The sequence below is a fragment of the Carcharhinus amblyrhynchos genome, chromosome 13 (genome assembly GCF_965287045.1).
Source record: "Carcharhinus amblyrhynchos chromosome 13, sCarAmb.v2.hapA, whole genome shotgun sequence".
Classification (NCBI taxonomy): Eukaryota; Metazoa; Chordata; class Chondrichthyes; order Carcharhiniformes; family Carcharhinidae; genus Carcharhinus; species Carcharhinus amblyrhynchos.
In genome coordinates this window covers 44,071,889-44,090,762 of record NC_137336.1, presented here as the reverse complement: position 1 = coordinate 44,090,762, position 18,874 = coordinate 44,071,889, and the positions used below count along the sequence as shown (strand labels likewise).

Genomic DNA, 18,874 nt, shown 5'->3' with positions numbered 1-18,874 from the left:
TAGAACAGAGTTGGGGAGGAACTTCTTCACTCAAAGGGTGGTGAATCTCTGGAATTCTCTGCCCGTTGAAGTGGTGGAGGCTACCTCGCTAAATATTTTTAAGACGCGGGTTGATGGGTTTTTGATAAGAGAGGGGATTAAGGGTTATGGGGAGAGGGCGGGAATGTGGAACTGAGCCACGACAGATCAGCCATGATCTTATTGAATGGCGGGGCAGGCTCAAAGGGCTAGTTGGCCTACTCCTGCTCCTATTTCTTATGTTCTTATGTAAGCCAACAAGACAACACTGACTGGATCTGGGCAACATCACACTGCACAAACACAATCCACACTGAAGGTAATTGTCACCGTGTTGATGTGTAGTGCAGATTGCACTTTCTCCTCCTATATGTCATGCTGCAGACACTGACAATTTCTGTGATTGTGCACAATGTATTCAAAATGATTTCAAAGTGAGTGAGCACAGACTGAGTGATGAAATGCTGAGCGAGCACAGAGTGAGTGAGAGTGAAGCAGTGAGCCAGGCTGTAGAACAAAGATTGAGTTATTGCAGATTGTGCAAGCAGAAACTGGAGTGCAGAGTCAGAGTGAGCACAGACTGGATGAATACAGACTGAATGAGTGTAGACTGATAAATACAGACTGAAGAAGCATAGCTGAAGATCATGGGTTGGTAAGTTAAACTGAGCGAATATTGCATATAGTTTGACTAAATACAGACTTCAAAACACACATGTGGAGTAGGGGTGGGTGGGTGGTGTGGTGTGTACTATTGCAGCACAGCTACAGTGTTCACAGAACAAACTGAATGCATACTGATTTGCAGCATACTGGGTGGCATGGTGGCACAGTGTTTAGCACTGCTGCCTCACAGCACCAGGGACCCAGTTTCGATTTCCAGCTTGGGTTACTGTTTGTGTGGAGTTTGCATATTCTCCCCATGTCTGCCTGGATTTCCTTCGGGTGCTCCAGTTTCTTCCCACAGTCCAAAGATGTGCCCGTTAAGTGCATTGGCCATACTAAATTGTCCCTTAGTGTTAGGGGGACTAGCTAGGGTAAATGCATGGGGTTATGGGGATAGGGCCTAGTTGGGATTGTGGTCAATGTAGAATCGATGGCCAAATGGCCTCCTTCTGCACTGTAGGATTCTATGATTCAGAGAGCAAATTACTTTCTATATGGGAACAAAACAGCAAGAGGTCCAGGGAACACCGATGGGCCGCAATAACACTAAAAGATATAGACTAAGTTGACATGGAATGAAGAGAAGAGATTGAATGAGCAAAGACTGGGATAATTCAGAGTCAGTGAGCAGACACACAATGAGATAATACTGAACACAGACGCTATGGACACAGACTGAGTGTAAACAGCATGGGTGCATAAGAACAGAATGGATAAGGGTGAATGTATCAATACTGACTAAAAGAGAAAGTACACATCAAAATGGGATTGAAAAGTAAAGACTCTGAATATTTATGGAACAGAACAGACTGATGCACAGAAGACTGATATAGAATAATAAAACATGAAGTATATTGGTATAAGGTGAATGTCCCTTTAGTTTAGGTCACATGGAGCACGAAGGGAGATTGCAATCATCTAGAATGTCTTACATTTCAGCCAAATACATCATTGCAGGAGTTTCAGATAGTAAAGAGCTAAACAAATCTTGATCAATTGCTTCATCAATGACCTTTCTTTAATCATATGGAGAGGGTTAGCAATGATTTCATTCTTTTTCATAGCTCGTCAGATAATCAGACAGGATCACTGGAATTTTACTGCCCCGGGAATCGGGGCCAGAAACGGACCGACAATAGAAAGGTGCGTTGACCTTGGGTAGGATTTTATGGTTTCAGGACACACAAGGCTGTAAAATCCAGCGTTACATGTCTGCCATGAGACAAAATCCAGGTAAATTTAAACGGCAAGTCTCAACTAGGTCACACTAAAGTGGGGAAATGACAGCCTCCACCAAAAGATAGTCTCATCATTTTGGCTTGAAATTTAATCATTGCTGACTATGCCACTCCTTGCAACCTTGTGATTACCACTGAGAAGAAAATTAATTATACTGTTCATATAATGGATTTTAAGAACAGACCAGGGACGCTATTATGCTGCAGAAATCTCATCTATTGATTCTCAAAACCCTGCCTACTATTTGCAATTAAAAGGGTTCAGAATGTGATGGGATCCTTGCCAATTTCTTATATCAGTACAGCTCCAGCAACACTCAAAAAGTCTGCATCTTCCCAGACAAAACAGTTTGCTTGATCTACACCATTGGTCACCTTAAGGCCTAAGGTACCTTAAGACTGCACCGGGTGAATAAGTGATAAAAAGCAATGGTTAATCGCAGAGGAATATGAGCTCTCTGACATTCGGTCACCCATCAGGTGATTAGTTCAATGGAAGTCTGACCATCGCTGTTCAATATTCTCCCTGAAGTTGAAAGAAAGTTGGGGCTTGGTAGTCTGCCCCGCAGACACACTCGCACACTTGCATACCTCTCGTGGCACACAATGAGGGTTGGGAAGCACCGTCTAGGGAACGTGACTGTTCAGCCCTCCACTAGTGCACATTCTTAATACATAGTGTAATCCTTTCAACCACGGCAGCCACAAGTCAATCGCCAAGGCAGCCTTCAAGAGGTTGAAATGCTATTGTACACATGGATGCACTTATGCCAGTATGACAGCAGCTTAGCAAGGCGGTAGGAACAGAAAAAAAAATTTGTCAATTGTCAGTATTTGACCTGTCAAGAGAGGAGCTACATCCCAATAGCACCATCTCTCCAATAGCTCTCATGCCTGATTAATTCAAAGGCCACATCTTGATACTGAGCCCAAGATGCCATCAGACATCAGATCTGTTTACTCAACAGCATGCAGCCAAAGCTGTGAATGATGTTAGTTTTGTTCTCATTGAGACTGGTTCAAAAAGACCATTGTGTAATTACTGACAAGCATTTGATGGAAGCCTACCAAATTAATGTTTCACATTGCCTTGGCACTTGGGAGAGATGTGGCTCAGTCAGTTTTGACACAGCAGTCAATGACAATTTATTCCCTTCTGGACAATCAGGAGCTGCGCCATAGTATCACTTTCATAACATTACAATCCTTGACATTGTTCATCTCACAAAGGTCAATCTTTTCTAAGAACCCTAAATCTATGACTTCACAGTTACAAAGTTAATTCCATATCAATTTGCATTCTGAGACTTCACAGTGCAATTTTGAGAAGCGCTAGTAGGGAGTCTTTTAAGAGCAAAATAACATCCTCATGGATTCATCAGGATGAGCACACACCTCTGATATCACACACTCATTCCTCCCAGCAGACAATTCATATCTCATGGCTAGGAAAACAAATGTGGTTTTAAGAGATTTGTATTTGTATTGGTCTAGTTTTACATAAATTTAACATAGTGCTTTTGTGTAAGGAAGGGTAAACCTATATTTAGATTCCTGCTGGACAAAGGTGTTTGTATGGTTGGGGGTCTTGGTTTCAATTAAAGTTGTGCTTCTGTTGTTTTTAGAGAAGTTACAGTTTGAAGAGTAAATAAAAGGAAGTAGAAAAATAAGGTAGTTGCTTAACAAATGGAGGCCCTTTAAATATAGGAAAGCTTTTGAGTTTAGTTTTAGCTGAATTCATTTGTAGTTGAAGATAGGACACTGGAGAGTGAACATCTCTCAACTCTGCCAGAAGAAAGTTGGACAGGACAAAGAAACTGCAAGGAGATGGACTTCTCAAAGACTCAGATATAGCGCAGACAACAAGGGATTTAACAGAAAGAATGTCTCAGGAAGATTGAATTTAAGGGAACAGAGACCAATAAATGGAACAAGATGGAACAGGGCAGCATGGTAGCACCGTGGTCAGCATTGCTGCTTCTCAGTGCCAGGGTTCTGGGTTTGATTCCTGGTTTAGGTCACTGTCTGTGTGGAGTTTGCATCTTCTCCCTGTGTCTGTGTGGGTTTCCTCCAGGTGCTCCAGTTTTCTCCCACATTCTGAAAGTTTGATCAGGTGCATTGACTGTACAGGTGCTGTACTATGGTGACAAGGAGAAATTCACAGTAATTTCATTGCAGTGTTAATGTAAGCCTTGCTTGTGACTAATAAATAAACTTTTAGAACTTTAAAGATACTGTCAGGAAGATTCAAAGGAAAAACAGATAAGGTGTCCTGAGTTAAAGAAACTGCTGTAGTAGTCAGATTTAAAATGGGAAAGCAGACTTCAGAGGTAAATCAAAAATTTGATACCATCTTAATACAGTTTGAGAATCAATAGTTAAAACAATTGTGAATAGTTTGTGCAACAGTCAAGACAAAGAAATCCTGAGGGGAAGATATAAAATCTGGACACTGGATTTCTTGTTAAAAGTGGAATGGGAGGTTTTTGTTTGAGAGATCAGTTTAAACATCTTGGAGTAGATTTGTTTTAACACTAATGGATGAAGGAAAGCATTGCTTAAAAGAAGATTTGAAAGCAGAATTTGAAATAAATGATCTGGAAGCCAGAGTTCAATGAGACAAAGTGGCTTATAGTATAAAAATCAACCATTGAAGAGAATTCCACAGAAATTCACCTGGGTTCAGAATGGGATGTGTATCTGACCATAGCCAGCCTTGGTGTTTAAAGGGACTGCGTGTTATTGACACCAATATAGGCTAAGATGTACTGTGTAACCCATGATAACCTTAACGTCTGTGGCTGCACTCACTGGAAACTGAAAAATCCTGCCCAAGGTCAACGGACCTTTCCATGGTCCACCCCTTGTCCGTTACAATTCCCATGGTGGGCAGAATGGGAAAATTTGCCCCCAGTCAAACTTTTCATGTTTAATAATTGTCTTTTTGTTAAAACAAATAATTGGTTCTGTGACTCTGTTCCTTCACATTTTCTAACAAAATATAAAAGTTATGGTCTTTCGACACAGGGTTGCATTCTGGATCTTCCCATCCACCTAAAACATCAACTGGGATTGTAACATCACAGAGTGAAGCCAACCCCCATTGCTCAGCAACATGCATAGGGAAATTATAAATGAATAACATTCAGCCTTAAACGTGGAGATAAAATAACACTGCCGGAAGGTACGAAAGGTGCTTGATGACGAATATTACTTTTCCCAAAACCTTACAGTCATAAAATGAATGCCATTTCAAATTGCACTCGGACGAAAGACTCCAACTTTGGTTGTGACAAATACTTTAAACATCTCCAAACTATAGACTTCTATGGGACAGCATTAGGATAATCATTAACCTTGATGATCAATTCTCATGATGTCACATAATGTGTCTGCCTGATTTACAAAGGTCACATGTGTATTGTCCAGCCATCATTTTCATATGGGAAGAAATTTTGTTCCTGTTGCAGAAGGCTGTTCACCGTGATGAGATTGAGTGAGACTTAATGAACTGAGGAACCAGATGGAAGATGAATGGGGTGCTCTATTTTAGACTCTTGAATGAAAGTGAGGCCTCACATCACATTGATTAGCCACTCAATACCTGAGACTTGGAGAGAGATAAATTCAAATATATTTACAATAGTGCAGGATATATGCAATGCATGAACACTTGTGCCACTATTGTCCATTCAAAACTTCTTAATTTTCCTAACTCTATCACTATCAATGTTATGCCTCCACAATTGCAGCAGTGGTGAAGACATCCTGCTGGCCTGTGCTCTATTGGTGGAGGTGACTTTAGGTGATTCTGGAGGCCCGTGGCCTGGGAACATAAGGGTCTCCTGCTCTGAGCAGGTACAGCCTCCTTGGCTTGATCTGTCGGAGCTGATGGGGTCAGAGGCAGTTGGAACAGCAGGACACTCTTGTAGTATCTCCTGACTGGATGCCCCAATGGTGTTTGGCTACTGCTCCTCTCAAATTTGAATGCCCGAGAGCTTCTCCTTGACTCCTTGCAAATAAGGCATACGTGGAGAAAGGTCACGGTGCTCTGGCTCACCTCACCTAGCCACGTTGGAATGCACCAGTAGCTAGAGTGATGCAGTTTAGGTCCAAGCATGAATCCGGCAGAAACTGCTTAACCTGAGTCTCCAAGGTGGCTGCACCATTCCCACGGAGACTCTGAGGCACTTGCATGCTGGAGTCAAGACATCAGATAGAATGTGGACAGACTCTTTCATTCTTTGTTTAAGTCTGATGATGGCCTCTGACAACTCTGACTCCTGTCATTGTGCAGCTATCTTTGCATCTTCAACATTTTGCTCAGGGCTGATTAGAGATGCTCATCATCAGAATGGGACACAGCAGGGGCCTAGTCTCTGAGCCTCAGGGACCTTGGCTTGGTCTGCTGTGGACATGACTCCATGAGATAATCACCAGATTGCGGCACAGAGCCCATTATACAACTAGAACTCACTGAGGTGCTGGTGGAGGGTGCAGGTGAACACAGTGACATATCTTCCTTGGATGCTTCCTCTACCATTCCATCTGAAGTGCTTTGGGAGTGGAGGCTGACATGCTAGCTGGTGGTTGGAATAGAGAGAATAGAGAATTATTGGTTGCCTCGGGAGGCTCCAACATAATAGGTCACTTACAGTCATTCTCCCCAAGTTGTCAATATTTATTTGATGGATTGGCTTATTGTGGGAATCCAATATCACCTTCTGCATAGAGCCAACCCCTAATCTCTCCAGCAAGCTCTGCTGCTTGCTCTTTGTGGGAGGAGACTAACCCCATTCTGGCTTTTGGTCTCCTTCCAGTTGTGGGCGATCTTGTACTGTAATAAGGCAGGTGGTTTCACTCTGAACACTATGGAGGAATGAACACTTCAGATGCATGCATGCCTATTGTTTTTGTTGAGCCCTCCCCAGTAAGAGATTAAGATGCTGGCCAGAATTTTACTGCCCCACCTGCCACAGGAATCAGAGTGGGCAAAGTTCAGAAAATGGGAAGGTTCTTTGACATCAGGCAGGATTTTCCAGTTTTGGGATGAGCAAAGCCGTAAAATCCTGCCTGTTGTCTGTGCAAGTACTCACATGAAGTGGGGACTTTAAAGTGGCTGGCAGACATGCAGTACTGATATGACATCCTTGTTAATCCTAACCCTTAGTTTGCCTCTTAGCCTTATGAGAATGTGAGCTTGGAGTGAGTAGAAGTTTCACCAATCCTTATGGAGCAGATAACTCATTTGTTTCCTGCATTGCAAGGTGGTCCTTTTCTGTTGGACAGAAGTGGTGACCTCCTACGTGACCTCCTCCCAGGCCAGTATGGAAAGGTGGAATAGCCTGGCCTCACTATACAGTCATGATGTGGAAATGCCGGCATTGGACTGGGGTAAACACAGTAAGAAGTCTCACAACACCAGGTTAAAGTCCAACAGGTTTATTTGGTAGCAAATGCCACTAGCTTTCGGAGTACTGCTCCTTCGTCAGGTGTTGTGAGACTTACTGTGCTCACTGGACAGCGCAGCCAAGGCTTTTTTATGATTGGTTGCCATGATAATGTAAGTGTTCAGGCTACACTCGGCCTATAGCGAATGAATTTCTGTGTGGGTGTTGTTTAAATATTGCACCAGGACCTTCAACTCCATGAGGTGGACAAATCCCTGCCCACCCCACCACATGTTTTGACAAAGTCCTCGTTGAGACATAATTAAAGTTCTGAAAATTGGAAAATTGGGTGAAAAGTCCACCCTGCTACCCAGTGGGAATACCAACTTTCCCACATGCCATTGCACTTAGTCTCTGGAATGAGAAATTCTATTCCATCTCTGAGTAATCAAACTTGATAGTTATAAGCCGTTTAAGTAAATATTCAGTGATAATGCAAATTCTTGCCCGACGTTTTTCATGACTGTTCCGACAACTATCAGTATCTAGCCTAAAAACATTGCTGGTTAATAGATTTGGATTAGGAATGACTCACTTCATGATTACCACTTAATCAAACTTAAGGCAAGCACAACATTTAGTAAACAGTATTGAAAATGAAAAGTAACATTGGAAAACAATGATACAACTGTTGCAGGTGGCAGGTTGTGCAATGACTTAACTTTCATCATGTGCTAGTGATGTCACAAACATAATGACTAGGATAAAGTAAAGATATAAATACTGCTGGCACCAAGTGGTTTAAAGCAACCCCAGAAACTTCAAAATGAAGAGAACAATGTCTTTCCTCATTGCTGCCCTTGTGGCATTAATTTTTGCAGGTGAGTACAACTCGCACTGATGCAGTTCACCATAATCTTTAAAAGGAGTAAAGGATTTAAAATAATTTTTATTAATGGGGCATTATATCGAATGTTGGACACATTCATAATTGCTACGATGTCAGAAAAACCTGAAAATAGAAGAAATGTAAAATGAAAAATTTGCAACCAAATGAGGTGGCAAACATAACACCTAAAAGCAATTCTGCAAATTAAATCAGTTATTATTATTTTTAATATTTTTGAATTTAGCTCATTGCAGTTTCCTTCATAGTAGTACTGTGATTTTGTGTAGCAAAAATGCATCAGATCTCCATATTTGTAAAGATATCAGACAAACTCCATTTATTGTGCATATTTTTATTTGCAATTTTTAATGCAAGTTCTATGACACAACTTCAACCATTATGAGATCTTCAGATGAAACGTAGAAAATAATAACTTCCAGATCAAGGGTCCAGCTAAGCATGTTATTTACGATGCTTTGTGTTCAACTTGCACTTTAAAATATCAGACAATACAGAATATAATTATGGTCAACAACACTTTATAATGTGTTAGAAAACGTATTGGTTTGCTTTTAGTTACATTTCTGCAGAACATTAATTGACATTACTTTTCCGCACACTACAAGATGGATTAAGTTACTGTGTCCTCTATGAAATCTTTGTATTTTTCAGATATGTCCAAAACTATTAATGTTAGTGAAGAAACTGAGCAGGTAAGATCAAAATTTGATTTGTTGTCCAACATTTACAATGGATTTTACTGGATTTGTATCTTAGAATTGAATTGTTAATTTTTTAATCTCTTGTAGCCTGCCTGTGATAAATACATATTGCCAGCATGTGCAAGGAATTATGCTCCAGTGTGTGGCACAGATGGCAACACATACTCAAATGAGTGTTTGATGTGTGTTGAAAACAAGTGAGTGAATTATTTCTTTCACGTTAGGTTAAAAGATAGAAATATGAATCACCTAAACCCAAACTATGTTTGATCAGCTATTGCTACCATATGTTGTAATTAGAAACTGATTACACAAGGTACACTTAGTTAAACTGAGACATCCTAAATAACATAGAATTGTTTTTCTGTGACAAATATATAAAAAAAACTCCCCAAAACTTCCTCAATAAAAACCTCTGGATCTTTTAATTGAGAGTAGTACCAAAGATAACAAAATCCCATAATTACAATAAAGATTTACTTTTCAGAAGAGCAGCACCAGATTTCTTTTCAAGTCCTAGAAAACACAGGGAAATGTTAAATATAAATCTATAGCCCATTAAAGTTGACAAATTTAGAAAAAAAATGCATTATTGAGGCTGGAATGGAAATTCTATTTTGGTGGCCGGATTACTTTAGAAAGTTTTAAAAAGCAACTTTGATAAGTAAGCTCAAAAATGAAAAACATACAATAGTCAAACGAAGACTTCGGCCGAAGGGGGGATCCAAGATAGGCTCAATAACACCACAGCACCACTGGGCTTTCTCCACAGATCTGCATTTTCATATCAGAAGCTTGGTCAATTAAACAGTTTGGCTATCTCAAAATACGCCCAAGTAATTAACTTACAGAGTTTAATTTAATAATCAACATGTCAATCTATTTATGATAATTTTGATGCTCGAATTATAATTGGAGATTTAAAATATTAATCATTCATCTGTCCATTTTTCGGAAGTTCATTCCCAAAAATGGCTTCTTAAGATTCAGCATTTCTCTAACCAGGTTAAAACAGCTCTAAATCCAAATGAAGGCATCTTTATCATTTGACACTATCCCCTGCCTGGATAATGCATGGGTAATTTATTTTATTGCATAATTTGTGCCTGACTTGGGCTAGTATCTTTCATGAATACATCTTTTATTTTACTGGCATGTTACAAATTCATTTCTTAGAGACGTTATTAATATGTTAAGTATTATTCTCAAATGACATATTAAAACATTAGTTACTTATTACCCTCATGTTGTGTATTTGGAATTAATCATAATTCTCAACTACAGAGGCATTGTGCCTGAATGGTCACAGACCTTCTGACCTTCACACAACAGCTAGTAAGAACCTAAAACTTAGCGTTGAGATAATAGGAGCCCTCAGGACAGATGGTAAGATTTTTGTTAGGTCAGCGTAGCAAGAGTTAGGATCTACTATAGCTAAATGGCGGTGAGATCCAAAATCAGTTATGATCTAATTTCATTGACGCTGCAGACTCAAGGCGCTGAATGGCTTTGTGTTCCTAAGCTGCTGAACCACTGCACTTTGTATGCTGGAAGTGCAGCAGAACACCACATAGAATCCCTACAGTGCAGAAGGAGGCCATTCGGCCTATTGAGTCTGCGCCAAGAACAATCCACCTAGGCCCTATACCCATAACTCCACATATTTACCCCACTAATCCCTCTAATCTACACATCCTGGGACACTAAGGGGCAATTTAGCATGGCCAATACACTTAACTCTCACATCTTTGGGCTGTGGGAGGAAACCCTCTCAGGCACGGGGAGAATGTGCAAACTCCACACACACAGTGACTCAAGTCAGGAATTGAACCCAGGTCTCTAGAGCTGTGAGGCTGTCCATGATCCTCGAGAAAATAAAAATACATCTCTACAGTGGCAGAAAGTCTGAGGAAATTCAGAACCATTATTTATATGAGAGTGTTCTGAAGATTAAGGTTAATTGCTATTCTGTCTCAGTGAATAATTAGAAAGTACGGACCTTAAAACTGTAGAGTCCAATTATGATCAATGAAATTGTTGCTATCGCAATAAGGACACTATTAAATACTGAATGTATTGAGCATGTTTCTAGACCAGGGGAAAAAGAACAGCTGGTCAGAACATTCCAAGGCTATGGTGGTGAGTAATGACTTTGTGATGGCTTTACACGTGGGAATATATCAACATGGAACAAATGTTCACCCAGAATGTCTGCCAGCTTCACCTTAAACTTTGTTTTTCTTCCTTTACTTTAGAAATTCTCTGAGGTGCTCACTTCTATACCAATAACATTTGTGCTCAGTTGTCTGTCTAATTTGTCAGTAATGAAAAGTAATAGAGACCTGAAATCACTAACGTACACTGAACATTATCATTCTGCAGGCAAAGGAAAATCAACATCCGTATAAGGAAACGAGCAGAATGCTAAAGTTAGACATTTCGATATGAGAAGGTGGAGAGGATCGTGTAAAAGCAATGATTGTCTAAATTGTGAACAAAATAAACAGAGTAGCTTAACACCGCATGCGGACTTTTTTCTTCCCTTTATAGGTCAATATGAGATATTGCTGGAGGTAGAACAATTACCTTCTGCTGGGCACATTCTTGATAAGATTCGCTTATCAGTGTGAAGTTAGTTTTATCAGTTCTAAGTCCGGCCATTTAATTAAACAAAACATGAAAGAGAAATATGATATATTGGGGGGGTGATTAGTTCAGCAGTGTTTACGAACTATGAATTTGGCACCACTATTTAAGGTAGGAACTGCACTTGGCAGAAATAGTTCTGTTGATGTTAAAAGGCAAGTGAACAATGAAAAAAATGAACCTTATATTGCACTCATTCACTGGAACTCTACCACTCTGCCTGGGACAGGATCAGAATGAATGAGGGGTGGACAATGGAAACGTAGTTGACCTTGAGCAGGAATTTCTGGCGTCGTTTGAGTGAGGCCGTAAAATCCCACCCTAGACTCCCTACTTGTCCCGATACCACACTAACTTTTATTTCTATAGTTCTCCACCAGCAAAACAGCAAACATATATTGACGTTTATATTCCTTAGGCGTGATCTGTCTGGCTGTTTATGCCATGCTCCCGCTGCAGCGAGGTGGGAGAACTTGGCATCCAGCCAAACCTCCGCTCAGAGCTGCAGGATGGGAAAATCCTGCTGGCATGAATGGCCATAAGATTTCTTAATGAGGACGTTGTGAGGCCGTCCTATTTTTCTCTATACTTCAGGCTCAATCCCTAGTCATCATTAAGCCTGCCAATTTAAAGGGGGCATTAGAGGATCATTGACAACAACAACTTGCATTTACTTTGCACCTTTACTTTTGTACAATGTCCCAAAATGCCTCACAGGGGAATTATGGAACAAAATTTGACATCAAGACACACTAGCAGATATTAAGCCAGATGATCAGAAACTTGGTCATTAAGGAAAGTTTTAAAAGGCGACTTGAACTATAGATAGATACAGGGAAGGAGTTCCAGAGCCTAGGAAGACGAAGCCATGACCATCAGTGGTAGAATGATTAAAATCAAAAATATCGAACAGGCCAGATTTCATGCACATAGAATTCTAGAGTGATTGTAATTCTAAAGGAGATTACAGAAATAATAGAAAACCATGAAGCAGTTTGAAAATGAGGATAACAATTTTAAAGTTGAGGTTGACTTGACCAGTAGCCAATGTAGTGAGCACAGAGGTAATACCTGAACAGTACTTGGTGAGGGTTAAGACAAAGGCAGCAGAATTTTGAATGGCTTCAAGTTTACAGATGGTAGAACATGGAAAACCAGCCAATAGTTAATTGAATTAATCACATCTACAAGTAGCAAGGACATAGATGAAAGTTTCAGCAAATAACCTGAGGCAAGAATGATGTCAGGCGATGTTACAGAATTAGAAATAGGCAGTTTTAGTGATGGCACGGATATGTGGTAGAAAGCACATTCTTGGATCATAAGATTAAAGTAGCAAACAGTCTGGCCCACTTGTTGCTGGGAAAGAAGGATAAAGGCCATAACTTCCTTAGAGTGGGAGGAGGTGGCGGACTGGAGGGTGTGTCGGGTCAGGAGAGTTGTCAGGGATGAGGGTGTCAGATGTCAGGTGAGGTGAGGTGTCAGGTGTTGGATGGGGGGGGGGGAGGAAATCCAATGAGGATGGCAAATTCCATGTGTGGTGGATTACTTGTTTGGTGGGATGGCGGGGGCGAGAGGGTCATTGAATGTTTAAAATAGTTACTCTGAAGTTAGAAGTACTTTTTCTCCTTCTAACCTTTTCAGAATAACTGTCAGTAAAACTGGAAGAACCATCAAAAGTTGGTGACTTAAGTCACTTTGTCAGATGGTTCCCAGCACAGCGCAATTGGCCAGGGGAAGTTAGCCTTTCTGGACAAGGCAGCTGTCAAATTAGTTGTAGCATTTGAAACAAAAAAAACAAAACATTTCCAAATATAAGATAAAAATAAGTTCTCAACATTCCCTGATGAGGGTTCTTTAAAGTCACTTCCATCTTCATTATCATGTTAAATAAGAGATGTGAATCATCTGTGCCATACTTGTATGGAACCACCTAATAAGAAGTGGGAGTTTTCTAAGAAAAAGTAGTAAATTGGAAATTTAAAGCATTGTGCACTTTGAAGTTTCATCAGGAACAAGAAAATATGTCAGAAATAAAAATTTCAAAATTAAATAAACTTACTAATCTCTTATTTACTTAGAGGCACAAAGTGTGTCTGCAATTTCAGGGACTACTTCCTAAGATGTCAGCAGTGTCCAACCAAATCCGTTTATGACTTAACTACAACTCTTTCTGAGGAGATGTGGGGAATGATTTCTACCCATTTTTCTGACACTGGCCCAGATCTTGGGCTAAGACTCATTAGTAATGCAAAATGGGTTTCTTGTCAGGATCCTGCCAGCAGGAAGACACTCACGCTAATGAAACACAAAGATGTTATGGTGCTAGAGCAGAATTTCCACTGCAGGACTGAAGAGAAAGGATCATCTCTGAAAGAAGTAAAAAAGTACTTTGAAAACTGTAACAATGCTTTTGCAGAAGGTCACTGGCTGAATATTGGCCTTCAGCAGCTAAGTTTTTTTTTGGGGAGGAGGCCATTGCAAGTCCCCTCACTCCTCTAAGTGATGAGGGACATGCCATTAGTACTACAGGGACTGCCACAGCTCTCTGACAGTCACTCAGGAACAGAAAAGTAAATAAGCATAAATGGATAATAACAAGAGCTTGGCGGCTTTTGCACATAAGTGTTGGTAGAAGGGCCACTGGTAGCCTTCAGGGCAATGGAGGGAAGGAAAATTGAAGTCAGAGTAGACAAGTGGTTATAGGCCACGTCCCCCAGTTTTCTAACTGTTTTGGCCATCAGCCTATCTGACGTAGCATGGGATAGTTGAAAATTCAGACACTTTTGGTCATAATGCATCATTTACAGAGCAAAGCATGTAATAATTAAGAACCACTTCTTTTGTCATAAATCAAAATAGTTACGTAATTGACTAGTTTTGAAACATAAAGGCCAATATATCTCACCCCAGATGTCTTGTACTTGGGACTGAATACAATACCACAAATATTTATACAGCTATTCATTGAGTACAGCATCAGCGAGTGAAGCCAGTTTTAACTTTGAAAGCATAATGAAAAAACAGAATAAAAATGCACTGTGAAGAAGATAATGACATCTAGTCACAGTAATATTTACATTCCTCAATAATAATTGACAGTGGTTGTATATTAACTATCTCTGTTTACTCTTACTTATTATCAACATATATCTAATTATATACTGCTAAGTAAAGAGGAAACTTAGTTTAAGATTTATCAAACTAGATCTGTAATTAATATTTGCAGATAGAAAGAACTTGCATCAGTGTAGCACCTTATCAGTTGGTGGCTTATTGGAAAATTAAACACTGTTATAAGTTATTCATCTATTTAATACCACATGATTTTGTTAGATTGCATTACGCATTTCCAATACTGATTTATTTCAGAGCATCCCAACGTACTTTACATCCTATTAACTACTTTCTGAAATACAGGCAGTGATGGATTTTCTTTTATTCATTTGTGAGACATGAGCGTCGCTGTCTGGCCAACATTCATGGAAATTTGGAGTTAATTAAAATCTGTAAAATCCAATCAGAGATGTTTTTTGGATAGTAAGCTATTTTTATTCCTGCCTGTTATATGACATTTTTCAGTAAGTAGAATTTTATTTGCATTTCCTGTCCATATTAGGTCATGATGTAGAGATGCCGGTGTTTGACTGGGGTAAACATAGTGAGAAGTCTCACATCACCAGGTTAAAGTCCAACAAGTTGAACTTTCCACTCACCTGACAAAGGAAGAGCGTTCCGAAAGCTTGTGGGTTTACTATCAAATAAACTTGTTGGACTTTAACCTGATGTTGCGAGACTTCTTACCATATTAGGTCAGGCATATTCAGTCGTGCCAGTGGAAAATCACAGAAGCGAGGCTGGGTTGTGGGGAGCTCGTGGAAATCCTTCAATGGGCACCAGATTTATGCAAGGGAATCAGCAAAAATTTTATGTTAAAGCATCTCGCTATGTGCTTTGAAAATATATGCTTCCAAGTTCATTAAAACTACAGGGAATGCTAGGATGTGTAGATAGGTGTCAGACATAGACTGCAGATTGAAGTTACTAAATGAAAAGCAAAAGGGATCCTTGCATCAATAAAACTTCTGGTTTACTGTGATCATAGTTAAAAAAAATTAGAATATTTTTTGTTTTAAATATTTTCTTGCCTTTTCTGCCTCTGTTCGCAAACATGCTGACACCTGTTTGGTTGCAGAAAATCAGGGTCTGTGGCCTGGAAGTCAGACAGTGCATGAATTTAACATTCAATACCATTACTGCACAAGTCACACGTACCTCATGAATCAGCAGCAGGACTAAAGCAATTAGTTCTCTGGTCACAGTAGGGTAGCATTGGTGATGTATAGGAACCACTTGTGTTTTCAGAGGCTGTTCGCCAGCAACTTGGGCGGGGGTGGGGGGGGGGAAAGGGGGTGGCAGGGTGCCACGTACTGAGTCATTTTCATGCTCCCCTGGTTTCATAATAACATAAGTAAACATCTTTTGGATGACCTCCTTTTAAGGGCTGCTCTTTTGATTGCTGAAAGCCTGAAGGAACTCACTGCTTATTGCTGCAGTCATTTTAAATGATACATTCATCAAAAATCAAACCTGATACATGCATTGGGCCACAACAACGTTCACCATGGCTCCAATTTCAGGCACCCTAGTGAATCTCTGGGCTGCCCCAACAAACATGAGATACACTCTGCCTGCAATATTGAACCAAAACTAGTGTGGCCCCATTGAATTTCAATGCTGATATATTGTGTGGCAGGCTCAGTTGTAAGTGTTGGGTAGCTGCCTGACAAAACAAAAATTATACTGGATTAGACAATGTAAGATTAGAGATCTCTTTTCCTATGTCCTTTTCAGGACTTGGATTGATACAGATGGGGAGGGATCCATAATTTCACAGATTTAGCATCACTTTCTCATACCTTCCCAAACACCAGGACAGACAATCCTACCTGAGTGGTACAAACAGTGGGTTGAAGTGGTATAACACAGCCACGAGGTAAATCACTTAGCCCAGGTGAATAGGCGCAAGGTACAAGTGGAAAGGACAGCCTTGGTTCACTATAGAGGGCAAATCTGGAATTGTTGTCCCAATGAACAGTGTAGAGCTGCAGGCCTATGGGAACATAATTCAAAAGAAAAATATTTTCTGTGGAACAGCCATTTCCGAATCTATTGGACAGTCTGTTAGAGAACTATTGTGGTATATTGCAGGTGATGTAAGAGGGATTTTACCCACTTGTTTGAAGTTCTGGCATATGAGATTTACATGTTGGAGTCAATAATGGATTGCAAAGTCATCTCAACAGAGACTATAGCTGAACCTTCTGTTTTTTTTATTGGTCATGGGATGATGATGTCCCTGGCTGGGTCAGCATTTATTGCCCATCCCCAAGGGCATTTAAGAGTCAACCATATTGCTGTGGGACTGGAGTCATATATAGGCCAGACCAGGTAAGGATAGCAGATTTCCTTCCCTAAAGGATATGAGTAAACCAGATGGATTTTTAGGACAATTGACAATGATTTCATGGTTGTTATTAGACTTTGAATTCCAGGTTTTTATTGAATTCAAATTCCACCACTTGCTGTGGTGGGATTCGAATCTGGGTCCCCAGAGCATTACCTTGGGTCTTTGGATCACTAGTTCAGCAACAATACTACGAAGCAATCTATAGGGTGTTTCACCTCCTTCATCTTCAAACTGGGAGACTGAATCAGTTGGGGTTTCAGTCAAAGATTTCCTGCAGCCTGTTCATTGGCCAACCTGCAGGATTGCTAAGCCACAAGGCTAAAGAAAGCAAAGTCATGAAATGGGAATTGAACAGGTTGTGCACTCACTACCAGATCCTTCACAAATGAATGCACTGGTGTCAGTAACACAACTGGACTAGATTGGTTGTTAACAGCAGAGTCCTCTCAGATCAAAATTTCTAGATGTTACCAAAAGCAGTGTGCTCCATCTACAACATGCAATGAAGGAGCTCACCAAGACTCCTTAGGCAGCACTCTCAAAACCCACAACGTCTACCACCTAGAATGACAGGAGCAACAAACACATGGCAAAATCACCACCTGGAAATTCCCCTAAAAGTCACTCACCACCCTGACTTGGAAATATATTGCCATTCCTTCACTGCCTCTGGATTAAAATCCTGGAACTCCTTCCATTATAGCACCAGTGATGGCCACATCCGTAAAGATTGTAATTTCTTGCGTTCCTCCCATCTTTCCATTTCCTGATTTACCGCCATTTCTAGGATGTTACTTGTATCATCTATTTTGAAGACTGATGCAGAATATCTGTTCAGTTCTCCTGCAACCTCCTTATTTTCCATTATTAATTCCCCAGACTCACTTCCTACAGGACCAATGCTCACTTAGTGAACTCTTTTCTTTTTTAAATGGCTATAGAAGCCATTACTATATGTCTTTATGTTTCTAGCTACCTTCATTTTTTTTTCGATTTTTTCTTCCTTATTAATCTTTTAATTACCTTTGCTTTTTTTGTGCATTATGTTTGTTCTTCTGATCTACCACCCATCTTTGCACTATTTTGTTATTTCTTTAAGTTTGAAACAATGGGCAAAATTCTCCAGCCTCCTAGCCATGTGCTTTCCATGGGAGGGAAAGTGGTGTGTTGTTTGCTAGCGGAGGGATTCTCCTGTCCTGCTGCTGTGAATGGCAGGAGTGCGCTGCCGGCAGGACCAGAGAATCCCACCAGCTGGAACAGCTGGAGAATTCCCACCTAGATTTAACTTTTTTTAGTTAATCATGGTCGAAGGATCCTTTCCTTGGAAACTTGCTTTTTAATTTTAATGCACCTATGTGCTGTATTCTTAAATATTACCTTAAATATCTGCCACTCATCTCTATTCACCTATTCCTTAACCTAAATCGGCAGTTTACTTTTGCTAGCTTGCCTTCATGCCCTTATTGAAGTTTAAGTATTAGTTTTAGAACTCCCTCCTCTCACCTTCAAATTGAATATGAAGTACATATTCTGGAGAATCTGTGCCATAAGGACTGTCATAAAGTTAGCAAAGGAAGTTCTGCAGGAATGTACTGTTCGGGTGATGACTGTCTATGGAGAAACTCAGTGAAATGGGGGTAGCACGGTGGCACAGTGGTTAGCACTGCTGCCTCACAGTGCCAGGGACCCAGCTTCAATTCTGGCCTCGGGTCATTGTCTGTGTGAAGTTTGCACATTCTCCCTGTGTCTGTGTGGGTTTCCTCTAGGTGCTCTAGTTTCCTCCCACAGTCCAAAGGTGTGTGGGTTAGGTTGAGTGGCCATGCTAAATTGACCTG

General features: G+C 40.4%; 1 protein-coding gene across 1 annotated transcript; it reads left to right on the top strand.

Annotated features, from left to right (window-relative positions):
* The first annotated feature begins 8,138 nt into the window (after window positions 1-8,138).
* On the top strand, window positions 8,139-11,351 carry LOC145351508 (trypsin inhibitor ClTI-1-like). The gene is made up of 4 exons (XM_080201106.1): window positions 8,139-8,193; window positions 8,874-8,914; window positions 9,011-9,120; window positions 11,306-11,351. Exons 1-4 carry the CDS (start codon window positions 8,139-8,141, stop codon window positions 11,349-11,351), a joined length of 252 nt encoding a protein of 83 aa, XP_080057232.1.
* Window positions 11,352-18,874: the final 7,523 nt, after the last annotated feature.

Excerpts from the sequence above, each read along its gene's own strand:
- LOC145351508 (XM_080201106.1), top strand. The coding sequence starts at position 8,139 with ATGAAGAGAACAATGTCTTTCCTCATTGCTGCCCTTGTGGCATTAATT. Across the intron at positions 8,194-8,873 it reads TGTGGCATTAATTTTTGCAG|ATATGTCCAAAACTATTAAT; the intron begins GTGAGTACAACT and ends TGTATTTTTCAG. Across the intron at positions 8,915-9,010 it reads TTAGTGAAGAAACTGAGCAG|CCTGCCTGTGATAAATACAT; the intron begins GTAAGATCAAAA and ends AATCTCTTGTAG.